Raw genomic sequence first — 14,808 nt, 5'->3', positions numbered from 1 at the left:
TTTTCTAAGACAAAAGCAGACTTCATGTGAATAATGTCTCAAAGAGGATCCACCGACAATGCAAAATCAGCATAGTCCCATAAACTTGCACACAAACATTACCATACAAATAAATCACACATATCATAGAGGAAGTGGTACTTAATCTAAGACATACCAAAGCTCAGAACAACCTTAAGTTTAATCTTCCTGCTCATATTGCTGGAGCAGCTTCTTGCAACCAGACACAGGTTCGTCCATCAGAAACCCCATTGAATTGGCAAAACGTTTATACGAAGAAATCCCGTTGTTTCCTGTCAGGATCACGCGGGAACGGTCACGCCCTGAGTCCACCGATGCACAGTTGCTCTGGGGGCTGCTGACGAGCATGACATCACAAAGCTGGCTTCCATGGTCTTCTCTCACCTTAATTTCGTATTTTCCTTTCGAGTCTGTCGTACCGCCGATGCTGTATAAGAGTTCCTGTGTTTTCCTGTCTTTGCATTCCAGTTTAACCATGGCACCTGTTTAATAAAAGTACAACAATCATCCAAAAATCGATCATATGTTCTCTTCGGTTGTCAGGGAAGGTTTTCTGTGAGAAAACTGAATTAACCAAAGCAGTGGCAGACCCAGGAATTCCATATACTGGGGGTCACCTATTATTCACAATTTTAAAAAATATTTCTCTGTATGTATACCACTAAATTATCGCTCAACCATTGAATATTGATCACTCATTCTATTCCGCAACCGATTTTTGACAATCTTCATGGCTGAAAATACTCTTTCGACTGTCGCGGTGGCAACCGTAAGATTACCAATTAGTCAAGAGAAAGTAAACTAAAGAATACAGTAATTTAGTAAATTTGATTTTCATAATATTTTGGATTGGGAGGAAAACACAAAGAGGTAGGACAAAAACGGAGAAATAAAGGAAAGAGATGGAACAAAAATGGCAAAATAAAGGAAAGAGGTAGAACAAAAATGAAAAAAAACTAAAAAAAGCAGGGAATGGGGGGCCTGGGTTTTGAACCCAGGCGTCTGGCACTCATCTCAGCGCCTAGAGCCACACCACCACGGTAATGCTTTGTAAGAATGTAGGAAACTTTTATGTATTTATACCATTTTTTAAAAAAAAAAAAAAAAGGCGTGGGGGCACGTGCCCCAACGTGGGTCCGCCCCTGAACCAAAGGGAACTCCCACAATGTTTACTTCAAAAAGGAAGTGACTCCAGGGAAAATGATTCCTTCAAAAACACTCTTAAAGTAGGACCCACATCTCCCAAGACAATTAAATGCATCCAAAAGTATAGCAACGACATACAAATAAACTCTTCAGGGCCTAAGAGAACAATTTGGCAATCACAAGGATAATACATCTAGTTGATCAAGTTGGTTATTTCAACATGCAAGAAACTCTCAAAGAAATGAAAGCTGTTAGTAACGACAAATTACATGTCAGTTAATACACAGGGTTAAGCAATTAAGAGGCTTTCAGAGCAGATAGCTTCAAGAAACAGCATTCAAGATATCAATAGTGGAATCTACAAAGCGACTTATTTTATATAATGCGGCAGATTGTGGACCCGTGGAGTTGTTGGCTTATGATAATTCTTCAAATATTCGCCTTGAAGAAGATTGTTACACTTGACTCCTATTCTCAACTTTGGAGGCTAGATGCAAAGCAGTAAATGCCTTCAATACTGGCTGCTATGCTTACATAAACCAAAGAATGGAGCTATTGGCGTGGAAGGCATATCACATATCATCCACTTATTAGTTATTACCATGGGCATGGAGTGGTGCAGAAAGAGGGAAGGTGAGGAAGAAGTATACAAGACTTGTAAACACATTTAATACCTTCCATGAGCCAATTAAAATATGAGCGAAATACAACAATCTCCACCATGGTGAATCTATCTCTCGTTTTATGGTAAGGCCCAAGTTTAGCTGGTTCCCAAGTTTAACAAGAAAAAAAGTGCCAATGGAACCAGAAGCAACAGACATGGCACTTGACAAAACATGATAAATAGATTCACTCGTGAAAGACCCTGTCGTGTTCACGCTAATGCAAATTACGGCATTTACATTTCTTCACTAGAGCTCCATCGCTTAGGGAGGGCTATAATTCAATTCTTTCTTGATAAGAATCGGCCTAACATTGTACCAGTATTATAGATATGGTTGATGAAAAAGCAAGAAGAACACCAAATTGGGTAACAATTAGCATTGGCAATGACAACAACTTCAGTTCTTCTTGTCCTCACTAGTACCACTTGCCAGTTGCCACCCTATGAGTGAACTTATCACTATCTAGAACCAACAAATATCCATTAGCACACAAAAGTTGCTTAAATTAACAAAAAAAATTACAATTTCCTGTCCTATAATAGTATAATACCAAATAATGCATTTACCAAGTCCGCCATGCTTGAATCTAGTTGTTAGGGTTTGGCCTATTAGAACTAGTAGAAACCCAAACTAGTCATGGGCACCATGGTCATGTAAACAACTGACATGTTTCTACACAGAACCAGATGTGTACATATAATTGTTATTTTTCAAAGTGATAATCCACACATGTGACACAAGTTTGTAGTAGCAATGACAACACCTCCAATTTGTATTTCTATTGCCAGTACAATTTGCAACACAGAGGGATGGATCCAACACTCTGCAAAAGCAATAGATTATAGATCTACATGGGTGCACACTGGACACATACCGAAACCCGGATGGTAGTATCTGTTGCATACATACAAGCCTGTACATGGATCAATAGTAAATGTATCAACTTATATCTCCCTAATCTGTGCAGATGGGGCCATGCCCAGATCTGGTTTCTAATCTAAGGCCTCGTAGAATCCCTAGCTAATCAAGAAAGACCATGCTACATAAAGGCTACATTTCGAACATTTACATTGCAAAAATCTCCATTGCTAGTTTAGAGCTGCAACCAACGGGTATCATTCGGCTCACAAGAAATGATCTATACTGAACAAATATTGTATATCCTTGATGTGCTGCCAATAGGCCCAATACCACTACCATCCCACAAGGGTAAGCTCAAAACTAACAGATCTCCCTAGGCACAGATAGGAGATGATACAGTACACAGGGCATAAGTTTATGCACTGAAATTGTATAGAAACTGCAAAAACTACACCGCATATCCACTGCGCACCTCACCTTCTTGTGGAAGTGTACGACCAATCTAAGAAGTATACGCATGTATACATTCAGAAGTAACAGATCTGTACTTTTGATACAAAAAGTCAAAAACTAAAACCCATACATTGAGGACGTGTACATGGGCTGGGCCCGCTGCTTATTTTAACAGAACAGAAAAGATAGATAATTAGGAAAGAATGTAAAATTTAGATCAAAAAATATATAGTATATCTTTAAACTACTTTTGTTGAATTTTGATGTATGATCAATCTCTATGTAGCATGGACAGAGACATGGACGCACACACGGGACACGGGATTTCCAAAAATGTGGAGAAACGGACACAGAGGACACGGAAAAAATAAATACTATAGTACATAATATTTTTGAAAAACAGTGGAAACAAAATGTACATACAAGCATCATATATTGCAAGACATTTCAACCCAAAATATTTTAAGTAATGCACATTTACCCCCAAAAATTTTGATGGACCCATCCCATACGTTTTCTGCGTGTCCCGGACCTCTAGGAGTGTTGATGCTTCATCGATGAATCTTTTAAAACATGTGTGCATGCTTTTTTCTTGACTCTTGAGCAAGGAATAAAAAGATATTGGCAATTGAATTTTTTAATGTTTTATAGTAAGAAATATAGGGAAAAAAAAATATTGATTGTTGAAATGTTCTTCATCGCCACATCAGCCACAGCCGAATCTAAATCCTATCTCCACCAGTGGATACATACATGCAGCATTTCACGCTCACAGTGTTGTGCCAATAATAATGTAAGTGTCGCGTGCTATGAACGACCGTAGGTATCAAGCTCCGTTTAGTAACCTACGTACAGATCAATACAAACACATGCATTTACGCTACAGATCAGTGCAGATCGGCACACTTACATGCAAATCCTCCAAGGATCAGTCATAAACACATGCAGTTATGTACGAAAAATCGTGCAATTTGAGGATAAAAAATAAAGTACTTCTGTAGATAGTTTTTTAAAATTTGCTCGCATCAAATTATTTAAAGTGCTTCTTGAGTTCTTTATTATTATTATTATTATTATTTTGGGTAAGTAAAAATTGGGTTCTTTAACTTGGTGCAAACATATTGAAAAAATTACCCACAAACATACTTATTAATGTTATTTATCTTAAAGTTAAACGCCTTTATATGTTTACAAAACGTCTAGGAACACACCTTTAAAACACGATCGCGGACACAGTTGTGTCCAAAAACCGTTAGACATGTGCATCTGATGGTTCCGGACATGAGATTCACGTACATCTAACGGTTCCCGAACACAATTAACTGTGTCTAGAGATGTGTTTTAAAGGTGTGTTTGTAGCATTGCTCGTATGTATATACGCAATCTAGATCTATATCAGTGTGTACATAAGAGATCAACTGAGAAAAAGCTGAGATGAAAAGTTTGAAAAAGCGAAGACGGAGAAAATACCGGCAATGGGGGTGGTGGCCGAGGTCTCGTACCCCGCACGACACGTGTCGCAGTAAACGTGACCCTCTAAGACGAAGGGCTCCGGCATGGGCCGAGATGCGCTGACGAGCGCCGGGAGCACACAGAGCGCCAGAATCAACATCGTTCTCGCCATTGTTGTTTTTTGCTTCGATTGCTTAACGAACAGGGAAACAAAGATACTGATGGAGTAGTATAATTGTGTAGGTGGAGAGAGAGAGAGAGAGAGAGAGAGAGAGTAAAGTGAAGTAGTTGGGGAGTGCTGGAATTGTGTGCGCACAGCGAGGGGAGAGGATTCTACAACTTGCACGGTAAAGTAAATGGACTCTGCTACGGAACCAAACGGAAGCCACCGACCGCCACGCGGAGCCCGTTCCAAGTCCCGCACCAATAATTCGAGTTGTTTTCAAAAAAAATTTAAAAAATTACGAATGGGCCTGAGAGAGCTCAGCTCCATCCGATGCATGTAAGTGTTCGATTCAATCATTCTATTTTTCAAAAATTAGAATGAGCACCAAAAAATGGGATGATTGGATCGAGCACCTACACACATCGGATGGATCTGAGCTCTGGCAAGCCCACTCAGAATTTTTTTTTAAATTTTTGAACGGCTTAGATCATCTGTGCGGGGCCTAGAGTGGGCCCCGCGTGCAGTCTGTGGCCGTAGTCGGTTCGGTTTCTTTAGCATTACTGAAAGTAAATACTACTAGTAGTAGTACATGAATTGTGCATAGTGCCGCAAACGAGCCGAGTTTTAATGAACTCGAGCTCAACTCATTTGCTTAACAAACAAAAAACTTGAGCTAACTACCTTACTCATTCATGGCGTTAGCTTTTGGAAGCCTGCTTATTTTCTCGTTATGCATAAGAAATTGGATATCACAAAATGAAAATTGGACGGAGGAAATATATATTTGCATATATATTGAGAGTTTTCGTTGTTACATCCTTGTTTGTTTTCTTTTCCGTACAAGATTATTTCCTAGGCTTGATTTAGTTATGAAATTCCAGTCCGGATCTCCTAAAGGATCCCGCACCGTGCGGGACTCCCCTTTCCCGATCGAATTACAACGATTCGAGCCGCTCAAAGTGATCAGAACGTGATTTTAAGGGTACCCGCGAAAAATCAGCAAAAAAAATTATGGGGAAGGGCTTCATCCGAACAGTTTTTTATTGAACGGTTCAGTAAAAAACTGCTCGGATCAAGCCCTTCCTGATCATTTTTTTTGCCGATACCCTTAAAATCACGTTCTGCACACTTTGAGCGGCTCGGATAGTCGCAATTCTATTTGGAAAGGGGAGTCCCGCACGGTAAGACCGTGCGAGATCCCTCATTGGATCCCGAGCGATGAAATTCACATGATAAATGTCCCACCTCGATATGTTAAATGTAATTCTCTCACTGTTTGACGTGAAAAACATACTTACAGGTTGAAACTTTATTTGCATCCCTTATCATCGTAACACTTAATGTAAACATTTTATCACGAAATATCTTTCTTTCGGGTAGAAAAACGAATAGAGAGATGAGAGGAACATACTAATATTTAGAGCCCATTCCAGAACACTTTTTTAAAAAATAAATACTTATTTCACATTTTCAAAGTCAAAAATAATATAAATGAAAAATAATTTTTCAATTTTTCTTGCACCATATATTGAGATCTTTCAAACAAGATCCATAATGCATATTTTTAGATTTCAATAAGCCCATCATTTTTGAGCTTGAAATTGTCTTCTTAAAAAATAAATACTTATTTCGTGTTCCGGAACGTTTCTTTTTAAAAATAAAGTCGTGTGTTATACGTGTACTTAACACTACTTCCTCTGTCTCAAATTCTTGGTGCTCTTTTATTTTTTGAAAGTCTCAAAAGATTGACTATATCTTCTAATTTATAATATTTTTTATATCAAATATGGATATTGTTTAATGGATCTCAATGAGCACTTTTATACAAAAATTTTAAAATCACTTAAAAGATTATAGATTGTAAGATATAATCAATTGAAAAATAACACGCAACAACATTTTGGGACAGAGCGAGTATATAGAATTTGAATTGGATACAATAATAATTGTTGAGATTTGACACGTGGCGAAGAGATGGAGGCAGTTGGAGAAAGATTTTGAATACGACGGTTGTGGAGAGAATAAATTCTCTGGTTGTTATTGAATATTGAACGTGATTACAGCTAGCGGTGTCGGTGGCACATTCGGGAAATCAGGATAAGGCAGTGCTGCGATCGGGTAGGCTTGACAACATTTCCGACCATATAAACAAATTGGGCTTGACAAAACCTAGAGGCCCACATTTTCGACCATATAAACAAATTGGGCCCGTTACGGTGCCCACGCTGTATCGTAGGGAAAACATACTCCTGGTAGAAACCATGTTTGGTGAGACTTTAGCTTCAATCCCCGTGCGGAGTGGAATTTCCGAAAAATAGAGGCGCGGTATGAAAGGATAATTCATAATACTTCCTAGCGGAGGTGATGGAGTAGTGGGTACTATACCTGCATTTTCATTTAGTGTAACAAAACAAAAACAAAAAAAACTGGAGAATGCATTTTTTATTACTATGAATTTTTTCATATTTGCATTACGCCAACTCATCCCCATCCCCAAGTCGCCTAATATAGAGTATATTAGGTTTACCAAAAAAAAAATGGGACTTACAATTTTTTTTTTTCTTTCAAAATGGTGTTCATCTTGAGTAAAAGAAAAAACAGACCAACATCGTTCATGCTGTAGAGCTACACAAATAGAACATCCATCTAAAAACTCAAGTTGATCACACATTGGTAACTACATAATTGAATGGTATTTGTTCTTAAGTGCAATTCAGAAATCATATTTCTTGCTTATATATTTGATAACAATGTACTTCAGTAAGTGAGTTAACGATGTCTGACCGACTTGTTTTTTAAATAAGAATATTTTACTCGTCGAACTCTACAATGTGGGTTCTTATCAAATTTTTAGACTCGAGATAGATTCCAGCCTGTTCTGCCCAAGCATGATCGAACCCCAACTTTCTAAACTAGTCAATCTGGACCTCCACTAAAACTACGAATCGGGGTAAAGGGGATGGGGCTGATGGGGTTTGAACCCTACTACTTGGCTGCCACTCCAATTGCAGCAAAGGGGATGGGGCTGATGGGGTTTGAACCCTACTACTTGGCTGCCACTCCAATTGCAGCAGTAATTTTAGTGACATTCACTTGCTTCTATTTTAGCCCATAAATTAAACATCCGTATGTTAATAACTTGGTCAAGAGAAAGCGTTTCAACTCCTAAATAAGAGAAAGAAATGCCATAAATGCAAGTAAATATATACTCCATCTGTAACTACATGTACATTTGCACAAGTGACTCCATAAACAAACATAGGTTATAGATTAATTAGGAGGAAAAAAAAAAGATCAAATGACAACAACAATATGCTCAATGAAAAAGCTATTAGGCTTTTGCATTTTTTGTTCTTGCTTGACACTTCTTGCTTGTGGTGGCACGGCGGATTCCGGCAACGGCTTTCGCGTTCGGGGTGTTAATCTTGGAGGTTGGCTGGTTGTGGAAGGATGGACTAAACCATCTCTGTTCAGTGACATACCAAACAAGGATTTGTTGGTTAGTAGACACATGTGTCTTTGATGTGCATAGTTTCGTAAATTTTTTCTTGGTCACATTCTTTATAGAGCAATGTTACGCGCACAATTTTACAACACAATTTTGGGCACAAGTGCGTTCAGAATCGTTCGATGCATGTGGATCCACATGCATTGAACGGTTTCGGACCCAGTTGGTGTCCGAAGTTGTGTTCTAAAACTGTATGCGTAGACTTTTCGTTCTTTTACTATAATGTTTGTACGTTTACAATTTTGTTGTAATTGAATTTTTGTCAGGATGGAACTTTTCTCCGGCTCAAGTCAGTGAAATCTGGAAAATACCTATGCCCTGAGAAACATGGAGAAAGAGTAGTGCTCAGGGAGCCAAATAACACTTTTAATCCTATATTTAGAGTAAGTTAAATTACAACCTTTTTATATGACACTGATTGATGTTTAAGTTCTTTAATATTTGATGACATTATGTATGTGAGGATTTTGGACTTTGTGGAAAGAAAAAACAAGGACAAAAGAACATGGCATGCACCTATTTTCTAAGATTGACCCTCCTTTAAGATAGTAGCCGAGCACGATACGGGATGGGGAGGCTGCCAAGCACCACCTGCAAAGTGGGTGAAGAGTGGCCGATTGGATTTTCTAAAGACGTGTACTAAAAATTCAAAAACAAAAAAAAACACAAAAATTTACACATCTCACATCTTACCCTCCGTTCTTATTCCTCCACTTTTCCAAATCACTCATTCATAGCTCACATAATTTTCGTGCTTTCATGCATAACACGGATACCCTGCTTGTTGATTAGTATTTATTTATTGAGGTTGTCTTTTTCACAAAGGCTCGAACAAGTTGTTCACGGAGCGGCGCTATCACAGCCATCTATTCGCACAATCAGTGGTTGAGATTTGTTTTCAATTCTTACCGGTAGGAATTGATTTTCAATTCGGACTGTCCAAAAACACTTTGGACGATCGTAATTGGGCTCTGTAACTTATTCTTTACGGAAACAACTGTAAAAGAGTTTTTCTGTTATTTATTTGATTGTGTAACAGTTGTGGAGGATCAATGAGACTACGTTTAATTTCCGACTCCATGACAAGAGATTCCTGGGACTGGGAAATGGGTCCCCATGCCTTTCACATGCTTCAAAATCAGCTGGCCCGTCAGAAACCTTTGAGATTTCGAGACACCACCACAACTCCACCCAAATCCGAATCAAAGCTTCTAATGGCTTCTTCTTGCAGGTCCGGTCTCTCTCCCTTCCTTTTCTTTAGGTACCAAAATGTTGTCACTTCACATATATCTTTTCACAGTGACGCAAAATGAGACCCACAAAAGTAAGGTCGATGGAAGCCTTTCATTTTGTATATTTACACGTGCTCATCATTCATGCAAAAAATCAGGTTGATCGGACAACGATAATCGCTTGATCGCACCGTCAAACACTGCTACCGATTTCTTTTGTGACAATTATGTTTCGTTTAGGTGGTTACTACTAATATGAGTTATTTGGAATGATGAACAATGCATAGATGCTTGGTGGGTCTTATTTTGCATTATACGAGGGTCACATGAGAGACATCACAAGGACACACGAAAGGATCCACAGTTCCACACTCTTTTGTTTTGAATTCTCATTTTGTTTCTCCTAATAATTACGGAGTATATTTTACAAAACAATTGAGTATTGATTTCACGTAGATATCTACTGTACATACTCCTGTATCATAAGAAAGTTGAAGTGTTGGTGCATAGGAAAAAAAGTTTGAGTTTGTACTTGCAGTTATATTATGAGCAATTTGGATTTGGGATTTTTGTTATGAGATTTTTGTGGCGAATTTGTTACGGCATTTAGCACTGTTAGTTCTTGTAGTCACAGATGATGTTGTGGGGTCAAATGGCATGCATTTTGAGGGCTATGCAGGAACGATTCGGATCATGATTGTGGGTATGGAATGGTCCCGCAAAATGGGGGTTTGGAGACGTATGGAGAAGAGCGGAACCTTATATCTGGACCCTTGATAGTTGACATACTATGGTCGAGTTTAGGAATGCTCTGGAGTCTTGATTTTGAACTTCCGCATCTCGGATGTTGAGAAACTTCAATTTTGATGCTTTTAGATTCTACTCTTTAGAATTAGCTTCACATGTTCCACATGGTTTTTCTCAGCTCCGTTTGAAATCTGCTCTCTTTAGTGTTGAGACTCTATCTTAATCATGATACTGCCTGCCATTTTTACTCTCTTGTAGCCCACACCAAATGTTTGTATTGTTGCTCGAGTAGGAAGACGCGTTGAGGCCCTTGTTATCTCATTTAAATTTTTTGGACCAATCTAGGCCATTTGTTGGTAAACTTATGTGCTTGGGTCATATCCGAAGAAACATTTTGTGCAACTAGTAGACGCTTCCGGTAAACTGTTGAATGCAATGTCTTGAAGCATTAACTAGAAAGATTGTACTCCATCATTTAACAGAGGAGTTCATCACCAAGAATTAGAAGTTATAGCGGGGAGTAACTCTGAAAACGTATAAGCATTATACATAAATGTTGTGTGTGACTTTTTTCTTTACCTTTACCTCTGCCCTAAAATCTTGCCTCCTCCATTACTTGTAGGTAAATAAGAAGGGGCATGTGATAGCTGATTGCGAAGGGGATAGCGACTGGGGAAACCATGATCCATCTGTTTTTGTGATCGAGAGTGTAAGGCAACTTGATGGCGAGTATCAAGTGACTAATGGTTATGGCCCTATTATAGCACCAAAAATTATGTGGGTACGTGATTCAAAACATCTGGAAAACTTGATGATGCTCATTTTCAGTATGGCCATTGCACCTGAAATCATGAGTTGCACTAATTCGAGTTTTTTTATTTTTTGAGAGAGGTGTTGATGTTATACATAGGATTTTTTGCATACTGGTTATGATGTCCACACAACAAATGACCTATAATGGAATGAATATCAGGATCACTGGAACACATTCATAACTGAAGAAGATTTCAAGTTCATGTCACGCAATGGAATTAACACCGTGAGAATTCCAGTGGGGTGGTGGATAGCCAAGGGTCCAACTCCCCCAGCGCCATACGTTGGAGGATCCTTGCAACTCTTAGACAAGGCCTTCTCATGGGCGCTGTGAGTAGTTTTTACCTCTCTTTTAATTTTCAAGAATAGTTGTGATATGGAAATGTTACAGATATATACAAACATTTTGGACACAGTTTGTACGGAATTATTTGGGATGTGCTGTGGCAATTATAATTTCAAACTAAAAGTAACCTTCAAATGGTCCATTATTTCAAAAATGGCCACATCATCCTATTTGTATTTTGTGTATGAAAATTCTTTTTTAATAAGATAATGGTAGCTAGTAGTAAGTCACTAGAAACTTGTAAGGAAAGTGTTATTCTTCCAGATTTTTTTGTAAGAAAATACTCAACCAGAATACAGATGAATGTATAATCACTAACTAGTGAAAATGTTAGCCTGTTATGTCATCCAAAAATACTACTACCACTTCTGGTTGGTGTTCTGCTGCAGAAAGCATCAATTGAAGGTTATAGTTGACCTGCATGCCGCACCGGGTTCTCAAACCGGCAGCACCGTTAGCTCTTCCAGAGACGGATTTATGGAATGGGGAGAGACTGAAGAAAATATACGAGAGACCGTAGCTATCGTAGACTTCTTAACTGCAAGGTATAATGACACAATCCGCAAAACCATTATCTCCCCTCTGTTGCATTGCATCTTGAACTGAAGTGTTGTAGGATATAAATTTTTTGTCAGGCGAACAATTGAGTTTCTTAAAAGTTTGTGAAACTTCACTTTGCTCACCCAGACTGTCAAACCTACACATCGGTTCTACTTCCTAAACTAGCAACTCAAACATCTGACACCTTAAAATATAAACATTGTTTTATTTCCCCTCTTATCGCCGGTTAAAATTTCTGTCGAAAAATGGAGCTTTTCGAGTTTTAGAATTTCTGCCAAAGTTGGAATGCATTCGGTGGATGACTCGAGCTCACTTTTTCCTCAGTCCTTACTCTATCCGAAATGTTTGGTTCAGCTCGTATTCTGCAAAAAAAATTTGGAAAATTACTCAATATTATGGTATTAATTGGTTAAACAGATATTTAGTAGTAAAGCCATATAAGTGTGATAAAAAAAGTGTAATAGTTTAAAGGGGTAAAGGAATTTTTTCTAGAATATTTGCCACGACCTAGAGACCAAACCAAACCACGCCTTGTGTCCCAATCAATCGGGGCACATTATTTTGTTAGGAACATTCTCCTTTTTTTTCTCAGAATCTGTGCACAGAATCTACCTCGTCAGAATGATGTGGCAGGACATTCTTGTAGTTAAAGGATATCTCTACATTCAGTTGTTCCTTTTAATGTCTTTTATGGAATTGTCCTTAATCTTTATGTGCACACTGTAGGTATGCTAAACACCCAAGTCTTTACGCGGTTGAGCTGCTCAACGAGCCTCTTTTCCCGGATGTTTCTCTGGAGAAGCTGACCAACTACTACCGTGCTGGTTACTATGCTGTCCGAAACCACTCCTCCACTGCTTATGTCCTGTTATCAAACCGGTTAGGATGGAATCCGGCTGATCCAAGAGAACTCCTCCCCATTAGCACCGAGTTGAAAGGATCCGTAATTGATGTCCATTACTACCAGATGTTTATGGAAATCTTTAAGAGCATGAATTTCAAGCAAAATGTTGATTACCTCTACACAAACGTCTCGACTGAGTTGAATCAACTCTCTACACCAAATGGGCCTCTAGTTTTTGTTGGTAAGTAGCTGTACCACTTCCTCTAATCTCAAAATCAACTTGTTAGTTTCTCCTTTCGTTTGTTTGTTTTTTTGGTATATATTTATTTCCATTTTATCTTCTTTTTTTTGCAGGGGAATGGGCAACTGATTGGGCAACAGCCGGGTTTGCGAATGCAACAAAAGAGGATTACCAAACATTTTCAAAGGCCCAATTGGAAGTGTATGGCCGCGCAACATTCGGCTGGGCTTACTGGACTTTCAAATGTGAACTCCGACATTTCAGCATGGAGTGGATGATCACGAATGGTTACATAAACAGTCGCAGTCTAACTGGAGTGTCCAGCGACGCGTCTCGAAGATCTGGTGATGCGATTAGGAATTTTTCGAAATTATCAGCAGACATCCTGAAACTCCAAGATACGCGCATTCTGGCTCTCTTAAACTTGATTGGCCCCATTTTCATTTTTGTTTTGACATTTTGTATCGTGTCTAACTCGTAGAGACTCGGAAAAGATTTCCGGTAACTAGGTTTGATAAGGGATTGGTTTAGAAATGACACCGGCCCAACATTGATTCCTAAGATTTGGAAATTATATCGATACGTATCAGCCGATATGGGTGCCAAATCAAAATTCACAACGGTATTTCGGTGAGTAGGGTTTATGGTGAGTCAGACACTCGCACTAGAGTAGGGTTTGTTTTTTCCTTCTCAGTTACATGCTTGTAATAGTAGATGCTGGAAAATGAATGAGTACCAGAATCAAGGTGTTAATTTTTGGACAATTTCTTTCATGATATGTTTCTCTATCTTGGGTTTTAACAGGAAACAAATGGAAACCTTAATGCACGCGTTCCGTGCAGGCTAAATCCTTGCGCCACTGCAGGTTTGCCTTCGCGGTGTCAGATTTAGTCGGGATGTGTATAAAGTAGTCCAAACTCCCGGTCATATGACAAAATAACTTGTGTTATTTCGGACACAGAGCCCTGTTTGGTGTTTGTTCTTGTGATCAATTTTGCTGTATACTTTCGTTGTAATGTTGCATGTAATCTCAACTAATACTACCAGAAAATGCTTTACTTCATCCCCATTTTCTAGAGATGGAAATGGCATAAAATTATCCCTCGTCCTATCGGGGCCATTCCATCCCCTCGTGCCACTGCTTAGGGGCGGCTCTATTAGAGGTTGAGGAGGCGGCTCTATTAGGGGTTGAGGGGTTCAAGCGAACCTCTTGAGTTCAAAACATGTTGTACTAAACTTTTAAAACACTTATATTTTGATTTTTCTTTAATACTGTCTGCACCACTGCCAAAACATGGCAAAGGATGTGGGAGAATTTACCACTGCCAAATCATGTCAAAGAATAATATATCACTGAAAAATGGCAAAGGATGTGGGAGAATTCACCACTGCCAAATCATGTCAAAGTTGAAGTGGGAGAAATGGAAAAGTTAAAAAGCAGGTGATGGAACTGAGTCTTCATTTTTGGCAAGCTGATAAGATGTGTTTGGCCCATCTTTTGTCACGAGCACTTACTAACCTTTTCCCCCAACAAATGAAAGACCCAAAGAAGAGACACAAGTGGAGTCCATGGCACAAGAAGGATGGTGATGCTGTAGCCTTTTCTGCAGCATGATTAAGTTTTTTGTCTATGCCCTTGTTGGTGGGAAACATCAATTATAATTCTGATGAGAATTTGCAATTTTGGTCTTGTAGCCACTCTTTGAGTGGGAGAGATTTAGGAGCCAGGTTGATCCTCGTACTAATTTAACA

General features: G+C 38.8%; 2 protein-coding genes and 1 long non-coding RNA gene across 3 annotated transcripts; 1 reads left to right on the top strand and 2 right to left on the bottom strand.

Moving 5' to 3' along the window:
• LOC131332125 (pollen-specific protein C13-like) lies at window positions 1-4,950 on the bottom strand. The gene is made up of 2 exons (XM_058366201.1): window positions 4,617-4,950; window positions 1-503 (listed from the first exon to the last, which is right to left on the bottom strand). The coding sequence occupies exons 1-2, from the start codon at window positions 4,768-4,770 to the stop codon at window positions 181-183; spliced, it is 477 nt and encodes a 158-aa protein (XP_058222184.1). The 5' UTR covers window positions 4,771-4,950; the 3' UTR covers window positions 1-180.
• LOC131332126 (uncharacterized) lies at window positions 1,124-4,561 on the bottom strand. Its single transcript, XR_009201597.1, has 2 exons — window positions 2,636-4,561; window positions 1,124-2,595 (listed from the first exon to the last, which is right to left on the bottom strand). It is a non-coding gene; the product is annotated as an uncharacterized LOC131332126 (long non-coding RNA).
• A 3,054-nt stretch (window positions 4,951-8,004) lies between the features above and the next one.
• LOC131333065 (probable glucan 1,3-beta-glucosidase A) lies at window positions 8,005-13,813 on the top strand. Its single transcript, XM_058367387.1, has 8 exons — window positions 8,005-8,263; window positions 8,539-8,655; window positions 9,312-9,503; window positions 10,874-11,032; window positions 11,225-11,394; window positions 11,800-11,955; window positions 12,698-13,056; window positions 13,170-13,813. Exons 1-8 carry the CDS (start codon window positions 8,063-8,065, stop codon window positions 13,535-13,537), a joined length of 1,722 nt encoding a protein of 573 aa, XP_058223370.1. The 5' UTR covers window positions 8,005-8,062; the 3' UTR covers window positions 13,538-13,813.
• The last annotated feature ends 995 nt before the right edge of the window (window positions 13,814-14,808 follow it).

This window comes from Rhododendron vialii, chromosome 7a (assembly GCF_030253575.1).
Source record: "Rhododendron vialii isolate Sample 1 chromosome 7a, ASM3025357v1".
In the NCBI taxonomy this organism is placed as follows: domain Eukaryota; kingdom Viridiplantae; phylum Streptophyta; class Magnoliopsida; order Ericales; family Ericaceae; genus Rhododendron; species Rhododendron vialii.
Note: the sequence above shows the minus strand (reverse complement) of the source record. Positions and strands in the feature narration are given on the sequence as shown.